The 17,052-nt window shown below is 45.2% G+C and overlaps 1 protein-coding gene across 1 annotated transcript; it reads left to right on the top strand.

Moving 5' to 3' along the window:
• The first annotated feature begins 4,133 nt into the window (after positions 1-4,133).
• LOC128501736 (cytochrome P450 27C1) lies at positions 4,134-10,244 on the top strand. The gene is made up of 9 exons (XM_053471338.1): positions 4,134-4,437; positions 6,794-6,984; positions 7,263-7,459; positions 7,840-8,049; positions 8,172-8,335; positions 8,537-8,703; positions 8,961-9,039; positions 9,379-9,582; positions 9,797-10,244. Exons 1-9 carry the CDS (start codon positions 4,156-4,158, stop codon positions 9,911-9,913), a joined length of 1,611 nt encoding a protein of 536 aa, XP_053327313.1. The 5' UTR covers positions 4,134-4,155; the 3' UTR covers positions 9,914-10,244.
• The last annotated feature ends 6,808 nt before the right edge of the window (positions 10,245-17,052 follow it).

Raw genomic sequence — 17,052 nt, 5'->3', positions numbered from 1 at the left:
GTCAGATATATAGATAAGGACGTTCTGGAACGCGGACTCCGCAAACCTTCTACGCCGTTTAGTGGAGGATTCCGGACGGACGGGTCGCCGGGCTCCGGGCATCCCCTCGCAGAAATTAAAAAAATTATATATATGAGTTGTATAAAAAATACCCAGGTACCTTTAGATACCGACTCCTTGTTCGGTTATGGACACGGTTGTCGTGTGGTTGCCGTATGGTTGGTATGTTGTCTAATATTACACGTTCTCACCCAGACATGATGAGTGTGAATGAGCAAATATTTGAGGCATTTTCGCTTTAGATGCCAAGTTTCTCTGCCTATGAATCACGGGCTGACATTTGTTCTGGAAACTGTTGAATGAAACCAGATCTTTCCAATCCAGCCTCCTTTACATATTTTATTTTTTTTGGCGGATTTGGGAACGATTGGAAAAATACACGTGTTCTGAAATTCCTACAATTATGTTTTAATATTTTTTTGCAACGTAAACCTCTTGATGCGTTAGAACCGATCGGGTTTATTAAAATAGATATTGGGCTGAATACATAGAATTTTTTAAATCATATTTTATCCCTTTAAGGTAATCGCAAAAGAGAGAATATTATTATATTATATACTTATCAGCCGTAATGTAACAAATTGTTTATCTCGATTTTAACCCCCAAAAAATGGAAACAATTCCCACATAACAGAAAAAATTGCAAAATAATACTCAAATTATTGTATATAAATCAAAGTATCCAGCTATGTATTTTACTTTTCGTAAAGGGTTAACATGTTCACTTCCAGTCCTGTAGAACTGGGTATTTTCTGAAACATTAAGGCGTTTTGGGGAAGAACCCCTCCGCAGAAAGATTCTTCTCAGCCGAGTCACGGGGAAGACACAACTCGCCGGCCAGGATGCGGAACACGAACGCGCTTTATGACCATGTCATTGAGTGGAACACAGAGAATTCAATTGCTAACCAATGGAAATTGAGTACCTGGAGCGTGGTAACCAATCACTTTGAACCCACAGTGCAGAACGATAACCAATAAGAACAGGGCAGTACATCGAAGAGCGACAGAGACACTTAAAATAGAACACCCAATAGATACAGGGGGGGGGGGTTATGTGGGAGCGACCAATCAAGAAAGAGCCTACTTCTTCAACGTAACTGCTGGGTTTAGACACTGGTGGGACTCCTGATGATTTGGACTGGTTCCATGTTTAGATCTGATGGGATGGACTGGTTCCATGTTTAGATCTGATGGGATGGACTGGTTCCATGTTGAGACCTGATGGGATGGACTGGTTCCATGTTGACATCTGATGGGATGGACTGGTTCCATGTTGAGATCTGATGGGATGGACTGGTTCCATGTTGAGATCCAATGGAATGGAATGGTTCCATGTTGAGACCTGATGAGGTGGACTGGTTCGGTTCCACGTTGAGATCTGATGGGATAGACTGGTTCCATGTTGAGATCTGATGGGATAGACTGGTTCCATGTTGAGATCCGATGGAATGGACTGGTTCCATGTTGAGATCTGATGGGATGGACTGGTTCCATGTTTAGATCTGATGAGATGACCGGTTCCATGTTGAGATCCGATGGAATGGACTGGTTCCATGTTGAGACCTGATGGGATGGACTGGTTCCATGTTGAGATCCGATGGGATGGACTGGTTCCATGTTGAGATCCGATGGGATGGAATGGTTCGGTTCCACGTTGAGATCTGATGGACTGGTCGTGGCCACCGGTGACAAGGCCAGCTTTCGGCAGATTTAAAATGTTCATGATTTGAGCACGGACATCACGTATTCGGCGTTTTAAGGCGTTTAGTGGTAGGAATTAAATTAAGGTGATTATGGTAAAGCACTGACCCAGGATAAAGGGAAGAATTGTGCTAAAAATGCAAAGATTATGGGGAAAAGTAAATAATTTAAATTATGGTACAAATACCCTAGTTAAGCTCTACTGCTTTATGCTATGGGCGACTCTAGAAGATTTAACCCTTCCCTTTGATCTAATAATAATAATAATAATAATAATTAAAGCTCATGTTCCAGATTAATTATAAAAGCTAAGATTAGAATATGGCATACAAATAACATTTAATTCTGAAATTGTATCAATGTTTTTTTATTAGATTATTAAATTATTTGATATTTCGCAGAAAAACCAGCGAAAAAAAATAAAAATAAAAAACTGCAAATAATTTAAATCTGTAACATCAGCATATGATAGAAATTCTTAATTCTCTAATGCTATATTTTGTCAGAGCAATAACTAAATATCAATTTAAAAACAGTCTGGCTCAATGTTTTATGAAATAAAATTTTTACATACTTAATAATTATGCTAAAATGCAAATTTACTATACTATAAACTGAATATTTACAAAAAAAAAGAAAGTATATTTTTTAAATTTCTTTTTTAAATTTAAAAAATGTCTTTTTAAATCCCGTCGCCGATTCCAGGCGATTTTAATTAAAGACGATAATAAATAAAATGAAAAGAAGAAACAAAATTACAAAAGTGTTTGAAAAGCTGACCTCTTACTGAACCTAAAGTGACATGAGAAACGTTCGCATCGCAAGGGGGGGGCCACGTGACGAGGGCTCCACAAACGGGTTCCGAGGGGCAAAACGTCAAGAAACGGAATTTAATTAGATCGCTCTTAACCCTTCACCTGCCAGAGGCGAGCGTTTCGATCTTTTTCAAGAATAGTAAAAAAAAAGTCTAAGAAATGTAAAAAAAAAAATATATATATATTTTTTGAAAAAAAATCTTAAAACTGTCGATAAAATCCAGAATTCCAAAATTTAAGCGGGACTTTCTAGAGTTATTTAACGCGATGTGATAGAAATCCGCGTCCGTCTGTTAAAACGCCAGCGGTCTGTTGCCCTTATTACATAAACGATCCGCTTTCTAAACAGCGCCGAAATCTTGAGGTTTTGGTGGCGTCTGGGAGAGTTTCGCACAAATTGCTACTTTGTAAAACTCTGCATGAAACGGCTTTAACCCTTTGGTGACTTTACTAAACCAACAATATATAATAGATATATATATATATATATATATATATATATATATATACACATCGCTTGTACGTGGGATTTAGAGCCCCCAAAAATATGATGGCGCTATATAAATCAATAAATAAAAATATTATTTTCCCCCGGAATGACGTCTTGCATGTTTCTAGCCAAAATACAATTAAATATTATTATTTATTATTTATTGATTTATATGGCACCTTCATATTCCGCAGCGCTGTACAACGGGGATAGTTATTAGTCTGAAGCTAATTCAGAAAATTATTGTGATTTTTCATTTTTCCAAATTTTTGCATTTTAAGGAACATTTTTATATTTGCAGAAAAGACACTAATAACTTTGATTTATTTCTTTTGGAATTTCTAACAATTGCCGTCTGCCTCGTTGCTGAGGATCAAGTCACGTTTGTAAGTTACTATAAGGAAATCAGCGACAATTCTCCCAATTTACCCTGTTTGTTTTACGACGAAAAGAAAGGCAAAAAAAACCCAAAACTCTGGAAAATTGTGATTTTACCAAATAGTAAATAAGAATAGTTTATAAATAGTTGGCATTTAGTGCTAAAAAAAATGGGATCATCGATTTGGTAATTTGGGTTCGTATGCGTTGTTTTGGCACAAGCGCTAAAATCCTGGTCTGTAGCGGTTTAAAGCGCTCCTTATGTATCAAGTGTGCAAAGTGATGCAGTCACCATGGCAACCAATAGTGATCTGTCACTTTTGTTTTTCTTAGGCCACAAATGTTTCCCTTAAATGTTTCGCTTTGGAATCTTAAGGGAAACAAAGTACCGTAGCTAAAGAGTTAACGCATCCCTCTCCCCCCTTGTGCGGGTAAAAGCCTTTCTATGATGGAGGTGTAACTGCCCCAGCGTGGGGTATTTACAGATCTAGTGCCCCTCTGGGGGGGGGGATTGCCCCCCGCGTGTGATTAAGGAAAGGCACAAGAGGCTATTGATTCCGGCCCCATTTCCATGTCTGCCCCCCGCCCCCCCTCCTTGCCCCAGCCAGGGGGAGGGGGCTTTAATAATGGAGTGTAAGCTGATGCCAGGCAGCTGCGGAGGGAAGCTCATTGTGCAGCGAGCAGAGACCGCACCGCACCGGGGCTGGACATGGCTCTCCTGGGGCAGTGCGTGAGGCAGGCTCTGGAGCTGGGCGGCTCGGGGGGCTGGCGGAGGGGGCTTCACCGGCTCCCCGGGATGTGGGCTGCTGGCCAGGCCCTCAGGGAGGAGGTGGAGGGGGGCAGGAGGAGACTGGCCAAGGGGGCCACCGGACCGGGAGTGCGGGAGACCCCCCTGCTGAAGGGGCTGAAGGACATGCCGGGTCCCGGTACCCTCACCAACCTGCTGGAGTTCTTCTGGAGGGACGGGTTCAGCCGCATCCATGAGATCCAGGTACTGGGGGCCCCACGGGGGTGGGTCTGGGGGCCTTAAGGATGGGGGAAACCGCAGGTGGGGTGGGTCTGGGGGGCCCTGCGAGCTGGCTGTGGGGGCCCTTATGACCTGGAGGTGTGGTCTGGTAGAGGGTCCCCAGTAGGCTGACGGGCAGTCTGTCCCGGGGGCTCTGTTGCGCTCCTTGTCTGTCCCTAAGTAAAGGGGGTAACTGGGGGGGCAGTTGTCATATTTTGTAGACAATGGGTAACAGGCTATGAATGGAATCGCAGGGGTTAATGTTTGCAGAGCTTGCCGCAGGGGGTTCACCCACACCCAGCCTGCAGGGGTTAATGTTTATTCGCTACACACAGCATGCAAATCGGGCTTCAGTGCATTGCAGGGGTTAATCCATCGCGTGTTTGGAAGAGCAGAGGTTAACTTGTACAGCGCTTGCCGTCAGTGGTGCAGCACCACAGGGGTTAAAGTGCAGGGGTTGTTGGGTTGTACTGTAACCCTTTGAGGGGCATCCCATCAGCTGCACGTGCCCCAGGAGGCAGTTATACAACTAGGGCGGGGCTCTAGTCACCGACCACTCCCACTAGGGCCGGCTTTACTTCCTGGCCGCTCCTCAACACGTTTAGCTCCGCTCTGGCCCCACCCACCAGGTGAGGGGTGTGGCTGGGAATCCAGCTGCTGGCCACCACATCTGCCACTAAGCACAGGCATGATGGGAGTTGTGGTCCCCAAAGTCACAAAGAGCAGCATTTGCGAATCAGCTGGGGCATTTTATTGGTTGCTATGGTGACTGCACTACTTTTTAACACTTCTACGTCCTGACTGTGTGATCTCTACGCCTTTGCATGATGTGAGTGGTGTCGGCTTAAAGCTGCTGGACATTAATATAGGTTCACTGGAAAGGTGAACAATAAAAAGCACTCGCCTTGGGGAGAAGCTGCAGCTCCCAGCCTCCTCTGCTCTATTCACCACTAATTGAAGCAGCCAATCAGTGGCAGGAAAACACTTCCATTGAAACGAATGGGAGCACTTTCTGCACGTGTACGCGGGACCTCCGAGGTTTGCCGAGCTGGCTGGCAGTAAGTTTTAATTTACACCTCGGCGGGGTTGTGGATGCCGGCTATCGCATCCCTCGTACGCAACGTTCAAAAACTCTGAAAACCTACCTTTTCCGAGAAGCATAAATATCCTGACACTCTCAGCCATCATCCTAATCCATCTGAACGACCAACAAGATCATCCGGACCCCTCAACTCATCCCCATCCAAGGTGCCCCCCCCATACAGTGGGGTAATTTGAAGTTACAGCGCCACGGACCGGCCCCCGTATAATGTATAGATAAATCGGCAAGCCGGCCCCTGTATAATTATTTCTCCCCGTGTCTCGCTCTCCGCGGATTAGCTGAACCCCGAAGCGTTTCCTGGGCCGGGCGCCAGAGCAGCTGGCTGAGCGGAGCCCATGGTTTATTTGTGTGACTGGGGGGGGGCATCGCGGCTGGGGGGGGTCTGGGGGGGCATCGCGGCTGGTGGGGGGCGACTCAAATCTTATGCTCATTAAAATTCTTGAATTATGAGAACGGGGGCCGCTGGGGCATCCATCAGGACCAACTACCCATTGTACAGCGCTGCGGAATATGATGGCGCTATATATATAACTACTGAGCTTTTCAAAGTCTAAAGGGCAACTTTGTGCCCAAAACCTCAGGTGCGCCGGGCCCTGCTCTAGAACCTTCTGACGCCTCGATGTCTTAATGACCCCAAAACATGATAAAATCCACCAAAAAACAAGACGAGGCGGAGACTTTTATATCTACGTGAAATGACCCGGCTTTTATTAATTGCCTCCTTGGTGGGGGGGTTAGTTTTGACCACGAAATCCGCTTAATGAGTCTATCTTTGCGTTACATGAGAAAAAGGGTGGGTTTTAGTGCCGTAGCAGCAGAAAAAGCCTTTTAAAAGAATTGGCTACTTTTTTTTTTTTTTGTGAACAAAAGCGTAAAACCCCAGATCTGAGTGGATTATTTGTCTGTTTGAACCACGCTGAAGCTGAAGCGTCTGAAGTGGAAAGCTAAAGCGTGCAGCTGATGCTGTTACCTGGAGTGTGAGCGCCCTCTGCTGGCTGATGGGGTATTTGGAGTGTAATACAAACTCTAACTCACCCCCATAGAGGGTTTTATTTTTATTTTGAAATTCTGACTTTGTTTGCCCCCCCCCCCATTTAAAGTTTTTGGATTGTAATTTATTATTTGTTTTGTATTTTTATTTAATAATACAGTCTATAATTGAAAGTCTCCGAGGGGTAAATGTTCTTCATGCTCTTGGTTCTCATTGGCTGAATATTTTTTGGGGTCTTTCTTCACCAGAGGAAGCACGTCAGTGAGTACGGCCAGATCTTCAAGTCCCACTTCGGGCCCCAGTTTGTGGTCTCCATCGCTGACCGAGACATGATCGCGCAGGTGCTCCGTGCGGAGAGAGAAGCCCCCCAGAGAGCCAACATGGAGTCCTGGCACGAGTACCGAGACCTGCGGGGCAGATCTACCGGCCTTATATCCGCGTGAGTATCCAATGGGCTGCATCGATAAAACTCGTAAGCCGCACCCTGCCGGCTCCCACCCCTTCCTGCTGGGCCACCCTAGGGGTTTCCTGGTTTCTTATGTAAGAATATACAGAATTTTATGCAGGGGGGGTTTTTCCCCTCCTGGGGCTTCTACACGTTCAGGTGATGCACTGAATGTATGATGACGTGGCAGGGGTAGAATGTAGTTATTTTCCCCTTTGGCGCCTCTCTCTGGCTGCCCGCGGTAATGTCTGCTCTCTCCTCGCTACACTCAGGGAGGGGGAGAAGTGGCTCTCGATGAGGAGCGTCCTGCGACAAAAAATCCTCAAGCCGAGAGACGTGGCCATCTACTCCGGAGGGATGAACGACGTGGTCCGCGACCTCATTAAAAGAATTCTCATCCTGAGAACCCAAGAGGGCGACGAGACTGTGACCAACGTCAACGACCTTTACTTCAAATACTCCATGGAAGGTCAGTGACTCCGAAATGATGTCATACAGAGCGACGCGGTGACATCGCATCGGGATTTCCACTGTCAGCCGCAGTTACATTATTTATGTTTTTCATTTTTATCATCTTTATTTCTCAACTAAATAAATAAATATAACCCAGACAGACCTCTAAAAGTCATTTAGTGTTTAGAACTTTCCTGCGGATCGACCGTTTTAGTGAATAAATCCCAGTGTGACTTTTTTTTAATTTAGAACTTCGTTACCCGTGGTGGGTAATGGGATGGTGTGAATGGTCATTTTTATCGATTTATTAAAATATGAATATTCTCCTTCTCCGCTCCAATTCTGTTTTAACCCCTTCCTGTCCCCGATTTATTTATTTTTTATTTTATTATGTAGCTGTCGCCACGATCCTGTACGAGTGCCGCTTGGGATGTCTGGACAACGAGGTCCCGAAGCAGACCCTGGAGTACATCGAAGCCCTGGAGCTAATGTTCAGCATGTTCAAAACCACGATGTACGCAGGAGCCATTCCCAAGTGGCTGAGACCCTTCATCCCCAAACCGTGGAGAGAGTTCTGCCGGTCGTGGGACGGACTCTTCAAGTTCAGTAAGGAGCCCCCCCCGTTACCGATCTGCCGGCGTCTTCGAGAAACGCGCGACCGCCGCGGAGTTTAAACCCCGCAGGGGGAAATCTCTTTACTAAGGGACTGTGTGTTTTTGGTCACTCAGGTCAGATACACGTCGATAACCGGCTGAAGGAGATCGAGTCCTCGCTCCGCTCGGGAGAAGACGTTCACGGCGGGCTTCTAACGTGTCTGCTGAGGAGTAAAGAGCTCTCCATGGAGGAGATCTACGCCAATATGACTGAGATGCTGCTGGCCGGGGTCGACACGGTAACCTTTTATTTAAAAACGCTAAAAAAAAAAAAGATAAAAAACTGTCAAAAACTCAGTATTATTTACTAAATTTACCTCTTAGAATTATTTGTTTCTGTATGAAAATTAATGTATTGATGAATTTCATCACCGTTGCCTTTAAGTACCGAGCTTTCTACCCCCTACCTCTGTATAGCGAACGTCCTTCTGTCTCTCCAGACCTCCTTCACGTTATCTTGGGCGACCTACCTGCTGGCCAAAAGTCCCAAAGTCCAACAAGCCGTCTACGCGGAGATCGTCCAGAACTTGGGGAAAGACGCGGTTCCTGTTGCAGAAGACGTCCCGAAGATGCCGTTAGTGAGGGCCGTCTTAAAGGAAACCTTGAGGTGAGGGGTAGCTTGGGGTTCTTGTGCCCCGGTAACGTGGTATCAACGGGGTAACGGGGTATCATCAACGACGCTACAGCTGTGTGCAGGCAGCGGGACAGCAGTTGGAGAGAAGATCATTCCAGAAGCCGCCGTTTAGATCTTGATGACTAAACATCTGTTAGTATTTCTGAATTCCACCGAGCCGTCTTATCGAATGGCGTTATAAAACGAAACGCGTCCGGGCTGCGGGAATAACGTGTTTTATTTATTTGCAGGTTATTCCCGGTGCTGCCAGGAAATGGAAGAGTTACACAAGACGACCTGATCCTGGGGGGATACTTAATTCCCAAAGGGGTGAGTTTTGGTTTTATTTTTTTTTATTTTGTTTGTTACACAGATGATCAAAACTTTGTTGTATTGTATTTTTTTTTCCTTTTTCCAATTTTTTTTATTTTTTTTTCTTCTTAGTGGCCATGGGCTGGAAATATATATATACATACACCCCCCCCATAATTTTAATTCTCAGTTTTTATCATTTGTATCAAATGTTCCCACCCAAAAAAATATATATATATAATAATTTTTTTTTTTTTTTTTTTTATTGAGGTTAGACTTTTTTCTGAATCTCCACCCCCCTCTCCCGGTTCTGGGCGTTTAATTAATCTAGACGTGATCCCCTGTTGTATGTTCCAGACCCAGCTGGCTCTCTGCCATTATTCCACGTCCTACGAAGATGATTATTTTTCGGCTCCGGAGGACTTCAGGCCGGAGCGCTGGTTGAGGCACGGAAAGTTAGACCGGGTCGATAACTTCGGCTCCATCCCATTTGGATACGGGATCCGCAGCTGCATCGGACGGAGGATAGCGGAGCTGGAGATCCATCTGGCGCTTATCCAGGTGAAGTCTACGCCGTGTGAACCCCGCCGGGCTCCCCGTGTTCCGTGCCGGGCTCCCCGTGTTCCATGCCGGGCTCCCCGTGTTCCATGCCGGGCTCCCCGTGTTCCATGCCGGGCTCCCCGTGTTCCATGCCGGGCGACGGTTACTTTGTTTCATTAACAAACGTTTAGTAAAAAGCTTTATATATCGTTTTTCATTGTTCTTATTTCCACAGGTTCTTCAGAAGTTCGAGTTGAGGGTCTCGCCCAAGACGCAGACGGTCCACCCAAAAACTCACGGCTTGCTCTGCCCGGCCGACGCCATCAACGTGCGTTTTGTGGACCGTAAATAATCCTCGTCGCCCCGAACCGACGAACTTCACGGGATTAAAACAACAAAAAAATGGCGAACTGGAATTTTTGGACTAAATGGCAAAATCCCTCTCCAACCTTTTTTTAGACTTCTGTAGACACGAAATGCAACGAGCTACCTGGCACTTTCCTAGTACTGTATCGCCCATCCCCCGCGCGCGGCAGGGGTTTGGACAACCGCCGTATCTGATGGTTTTTGGATCCATTTCTGTTAGATTTTTGTCTTCTAGACACTTTTTTTACCGTAGGCGCGCAGGTCTAGAGGTTAAAATGTCCGCAAAAATCTATTTTAATTCAAATTTAGATTTTTTTTTTTTTTTTTTTTTTTTTTTTTTTATTATTATTCTTTTCCTTTTCTCTTTTTTTCCTTTTTTTTTTTTTTTTTCTCCCCTTTGATCGTCCCAAATCATGCTTTATACCCAGGTGTAGATCTGTTCGGCCCTTCTTTACTGCAGGTGGGAGCGTCTGTAGCTCTGGGATTGTATAGACAAAGACCCGTTGTGCTTTAAGAGTTAATCATATCTGCTTTTTGTATTCGGTGGAAAATATTTGGGTCTTTAACCTCCCGGCAAAGTCTGGGACGATCCGGATGCCATTCGTGCCGCGAACGTCAGCTGGACTAAAATGCGAGTGTTCTTCATCAGAGCGCGAGACGTTATTACGGCGGAGCGATGGAAAGCATCCCGTCCGTCCGTCTCGTGATGTATACAGTGGGTGCGTATATGGTAAGGCAAGCGGAGCGGCTGATGGGGGATGGGGGGGGTAGCGTTCGTTGCCCCTGCAGTTTAAGGCTTACATTTTTACAGCTCTGGATATTTTCATATATATACAATTTTTTTTTTTTTTTTTTTTTTTTTTTTTTTTCCTTTCATTAAAAAACAAAAACAAAAAACCTAATACTTATTTTTTTTTTTTTTCTGAGGCTGGAAGGATTGGACCTCCTGCTTAAAACTTAAATTTGTTACTTTTTTGAACCAAATCAGACCTTTAAAAATGAGTAAGTTTTAATTTAAAACACCTCCCGGTGCCCCCCCCATTTTTGTTTTTTCTTCTTTCTCCCCTCTTTCTTCCGTTTAACCCTCCGAATTCTCTCCCCCCGGTATATAAAGTATAGAACGATGCCCATCAGTGGGTTGTAGGAATCGGTACAAACTTCCTGCGTTTTGCTGGTTTTTAAAACATGACGAATACGGATCAGCCTTTTTTAGTTTTTAGTAAATGATTGTATTTTAAGATAAAATAAAGACTTGTTTATGACTTTTTTTTTTTTTTTTTTTTTTTTACTTAGATTTAATGTAATTTGTACTTCTTACTTAATAAAATATTTATTGGAATACATTTTTGAGGTTTCTTTCTGCTGGATGGGGGAGATATATAATATATTATCTGGGAACACTTAATTGTCATGTGAGACCAAAGTAGGCACTGATTGGTTGCCACTCAACAACCTAAAAAGTCCTTCTTTTAAAATGCTTTGTTTCTTTGTGATTAAACATAAGGAAGGAAATGAGGACGGATCTGATGAGGTTTGTTCGAGAGGACAAATTGTCTAAATGCTCCTGGACCTTGCGCCCAGGAGCTTACGATCTAATTAATGCAAAAAGCCGTGACGGCTCCACTTCTATAACGCATTGGGAAGTCTCTGAGAAGAAGCTGCAGCTTTTCTCCTGATGGAGGCTTCCATGAGCAAAATCCCTCAGATTTAACTTTCCAACATTAAGAATTATTCAGTTTTGCTGCAGCCAAGCAGAGAGGCGGGTAAGATTATTATTTATTGTTACATATAGCGCCATCATATTCCGTAGCGCTGTACAATGGATCCCGGTGCGGTGTGTGTAATATATATATATATATATATATATATATATATCTGTGAGAATGACCTCTGATGACCCGACCTCTGCACGGCGGTTTCTTGAAAGTTTCCGCAATCTTTATTCTCCGACCTTTTAATTTGTGAGGAATTGTCTATTACCTTCTCTACCAGTAGGTGGCGACAGATCCCACCAACGTCTTTGCCCCCTCGCTGCAGGGCCTGTGAATGACTGCTTTCTTTTTCTGCATCGTAGCAGGACGGCGATGTTCGAATATCTGCGATGAAGGTAGATAATAATGATAAAAAATAGTAAGGAAAAAAAACTAAAATCCCTTTAATATTAATTGGTGCAAATATCTCGCCCCCGACCCCTCATTTAATTTCCATATTAATAAAAAAACATCCAAAAAACCGAATTCGCCTTCGCGCCTCCCCCTCGCCCCAAGCAATGTGCTCCTCGGAGGTGGAACGACCTCCCGGAAGACTTCAGAACTCATCGGTTCGGAGAAATCGCAAAATATTCGTCACTTGAAAAATAAATAAAAACATGGAATTTTGAAGGATAACATTTGAAGAAATAACTGCATTTTACGTGAAAAAAACATTTATTTCCCCGGCTGGATTCTCCTCGTATTCACAAAACCTCCGCGTTTTCATCGTGACTCTCGGCGGCGGATTCCGTATCTTTACGGCTCTCGCTGTTTATTCCTTACGAAGACGTCCATCTACCCTCCACATAACCGCAAGTGACGGACGAGATGGGACCCCAACACAACATCCGGAAATATACCCAGTAATTACCCCCAATTCCTGCCAACCAATCACGTGTACGGGGGAACATCTACTAAACTATCGACCTTCAGTTCCACTAAATGCTCCGTATAGCCCCGGAGGGAGGAGCTGCTGGGCGGATGATGTTTGTAGAGTAGTCGTTACTCGGCCGGACTCCAGATCCTCGTAAACTTGGCCACAAATCCCGTTTCTTCGGAGTCTCCAGGAATGTTTGCAGAAGGCGGTCGGCTCGGAAAGCTTCCCTTTTTTTTTTTTTGTAGAACTTAAATTCTTGCAGGGATTAAATTCAAAATCTGGAGGCCAGAATTAAAGAAACAAAAACACAAATTCCATGAATTTTACATCAACAGAAAATAAACTCAGAAACACAGAATCTGCCGGCAGATCGGCCCCATCCGGCCCCCGTCTAGTCGCCCGTTTCTCCTGCTGTAAAGACTCAAACCTTAATCAGTCGTTGGTGTCGTCTTAGATTCAGGAGCCGTATGTCTATCCCATGCATGTTTAATACCCTCACTGTATTACCCTCTACCACTTCTGCTTGGAGGCCATTCCATTTATCTACCACCCTCTCAGTTACATTTACATAGAGGTTATGTTACCTCAATAGATTTTTTCCTCCAATGTCCCTTTGGGTCACATCATCTTTTGCCGTTATCTCTTAAAACTATTAATAAAAAAAAAAAAAAAAAACTTTTTTTGGGCTGATCGAGACGCCGTTCCTATTATTTCAAATTTGGGCTCCGTCCAAAACCAGGTAAAAACGTATCGGCCCCCGGGAGTTCCTGTAACTTTTATACATTCCAGCCAAGTGTCTCAGTTTAGTTTGGCCAGACCCAAATTCCAGATGCCTCTCATTCCACCGCCGATGCCCCCCCCTTATGCCCCTCTCTCCCCCCCTGATACCCCTCTCTCCTCCCCCCTGATGCCCCTCTCTCCCCCCCTGATACCCCTCTCTCCTCCCCCCCTGATGCCCCTCTCTCCCCCCTGATGCCCCTCTTTTCTAGGAGGTCAGAATGTTTGCTGGGTATGAGGGGATCGCAGGGTTCTACAGCCCTAAAAGCCCCGATAATGTGTATAGAAACAGCATTCCTAGCATAGAAAAGATCAATATCTCTCCGAATGCGAATCTCCCCCCCCCATGGCCCCCGATCAGGGCTGGGGTAAAATAAGCGCTCGGATAGTTTGGGGGGATTTGCTTTGTCAGCAAACAGTATTTTTGGCGGAGGTTATAATTAGACGAGGGGCCGGGGGTCATTCTGAGCGGCTGGCAACCTGCGCTGAGAGATTCCAAGGACGCTTTACTTCCCTCAATCCTTCAGGAGCTTAAAGGGGGCGGCTTCACCCCAAAAGGGGGTTATATTACTGTATACAGCGCTGGGGGTTATATTACTGTATACAGCGCTGGGGGGTATATTACTGTATACAGCGCTGGGGGTTATATTACTGTATACAGCGCTGGGGGGTTGTATTACTGTATACAGCGCCGGGGGTTATATTACTGTATACAGCGCTGGGGGTTATATTACTGTATACAGCACCGGGGGTTATATTACTGTATACAGCGCTGGGGGTTATATTACTGTATACAGCGCTGGGGGGTATATTACTGTATACAGCACTGGGGTTATATTACTGTATACAGCGCTGGGGGGTATATTACTGTATACAGCGCTGGGGGTTATATTACTGTATACAGCGCTGGGGGTTATATTACTGTATACAGCGCTGGGGGTTATATTACTGTATACAGTGCTGGGGGTTATATTACTGTATACAGCGCTGGGGGGTTATATTACTGTATACAGCGCTGGGGGTTATTACTGTATACAGTGCTGGGGGTTATATTACTGTATACAGCGCTGGGGGTTATATTACTGTATACAGCGCTGGGGGTTATATTACTGTATACAGCGCTGGGGGTTATATTACTGTATACAGCACTGGGGTTATATTACTGTATACAGCGCTGGGGGTTATATTACTGTATACAGCGCTGGGGGGTTATATTACTGTATACAGCGCTGGGGGTTATATTACTGTATACAGCGCTGGGGGTTATATTACTGTATACAGCGCTGGGGGTTATATTACTGTATACAGCGCTGGGGGTTATATTACTGTATACAGTGCTGGGGGTTATATTACTGTATACAGCGCTGGGGGGGTATATTACTGTATACAGCGCTGGGGGGGGTTTATTACTGTATACAGCGCTGGGGGTTATATTACTGTATACAGCGCTGGGGGGGTTATATTACTGTATACAGCGCTGGGGGTTATATTACGGTATACAGCGCTAGGGGTTATATTACTGTATACAGCGCTGGGGGGTTATATTACTGTATACAGCGCTGGGGGTTATATTACTGTATACAGCGCTTGGGGGTTATATTACTGTATACAGCGCTGGGGGTTATATTACGGTATACAGCGCAGGGGGGGTTATATTACTGTATACAGCGCTGGGGGGGTTATATTACTGTATACAGCGCTGGGGTTATATTACTGTATACAGCGCTGGGGGGTTATATTACTGTATACAGCGCTGGGGGGGGTATATTACTGTATACAGCGCTGGGGGGGGGGTATATTACTGTATACAGTGCTGGCTTTCTCTTTATTCTCACCCCGGCTTTATTTCTTGTTGTTTTTGGAGTCACAGAATGTTACGGAGAGAATCAGTCCTGCTGAGTCAGGACACTCGGTATCAGGGCTGTCAAATTCCAAGAATCCAAAATAAATGAGGTGCAGACGCTACGCAAATCATCGTGAAATTTCTGCCCCCTACAGTGCGGGGAAATTATAATTAATTCTCAACTTCCACGGCGCCCGCGGCACTAAGAATAATAATAATGGGGTTTATTTCCCTCGTTTAATTTATAAAGCCGTTCCCTGCTGTTTCTATACACATTATCGGGGCTTTTAGGGCCGTAGAACCCTGCGATCCCCTCATACCCAGCAAACATTCTGACCTCCTAGAAAAGAGGGGCATCAGGGGAGGAGAGAGGGGTATCGGGGGAGGAAAGAGGGGCATCAGGGGAGGAGAGAGGGGTATCGGGGGAGGAAAGAGGGGCATCAGGGGAGGAGAGAGGGGTGTCGGGAGTTATGGGGCAAAGAGAGACATTTGGGGGTATCCTACTTACAGGTGTCAAAATATTGAAAATAAAAGGAAACAATAGGTATAAAAAGTGAAAAATCACTCAGTATTTGAACTTCTACGTTACACAGAGTTACATTTGCCCCCCGCCCAGTATTGGTGGTAATCGGAGAGTAACAATCAGCGGTGTAACCCAAGTCTCAGCTTTAGTTAATATTTGAGCTGCTTATCTCTTTTTTCCTCTTTTTAGCTTTTCGTTCTGATGTAACGGTAACGAAGTCCCCGCCGTCGCGCAGGAGCTCGGCTCAAACGGACGACAGTGAGGACCCTAAAGCTCCGGAATGCACCCCCCCTGCATGGCGGCCGATTCTGCGCAGGATCGTGTCAGCGGATTGGCTCATATTGTTGGTTGAAGTCGCCCATTTTCAGGGACTGGTTATTCATGCGCATCAGGCGCGTCTCTCACATCATTTATTTCTGTTTTACGGATCATTTCATTTGGATTATTATTTATTTTGGGCTTTTTGGGGAAAGTGGCGGATCCGCGTGATCTGATGTCACCGTGTGACCCCCGTGAGGTCCGTCTCCGAGCTTCCGCCCCCACCTGCCTCCGAACGTGACGGACGACGAGCCCGAGTCAGGTGGGCCGCAGACCCCGCTGTCAGTCCCCCACGGGGGAGCCGGAAGCGTCGCAGGTCCCGTCCGGCTGGAGGCCTCGGGATTCCAAATTTGGAGGCGTTGTTTCTCTCCGAAAAGCCCTAAAATTAGCCCTAATTTTTTTTTAGCCCTAAAATTAGCCGTCGCTGGGCTGGAAATCCTCACTAAACGCGCTGAAAAGCCTCAGCTGTCGCAGGGAGATCGAGCGTCTCCCGGATTAACGTCATGGGAGTCTGCTCGGGGCGACCTCACCATCTGTACGTCAGTATGAGGGGCTTCAACTGCCCCAGCTCACCCACAGCAAATACCCCCAATCCTATAAACAGCCCCAAACCGGGGCACCAGATCGCCCCTAAACAATAAAATCCATTTATTCAATGAATCCCATGACGCCGAGCCACTCCCCCCCCCGCTACATACGGGGTCTGGCTGCAGCATGGAGCATAATTATTCGATTTTTACAGACATTAAACATTGCTGCTTCTATACCATTGTACTGCGCTGCGGAATACGACGGTGCTATATCCAACAATTCATAATAATAATAATAATATATATACAGTATATATTCTATCGTTCAGAAGTTTGGGGTCACTGAAAACAAGGAAATTTCTGGCTGAAAAATAGTTACAAAAAGGGTTTCTGACCATTAATGTTATTTTAACGGGAAAAATGTGCTTTTCGTTCAAAACCAAGGGCATTTCTAAGTGACCCCAAACTTTTGAATGGTAGGGTATATCTATATATATATGGTGGTA

This window comes from Spea bombifrons, chromosome 7 (assembly GCF_027358695.1).
Source record: "Spea bombifrons isolate aSpeBom1 chromosome 7, aSpeBom1.2.pri, whole genome shotgun sequence".
NCBI lineage: Eukaryota > Metazoa > Chordata > Amphibia > Anura > Pelobatidae > Spea > Spea bombifrons.
This window is presented reverse-complemented; position numbering and strand designations above follow the sequence as displayed.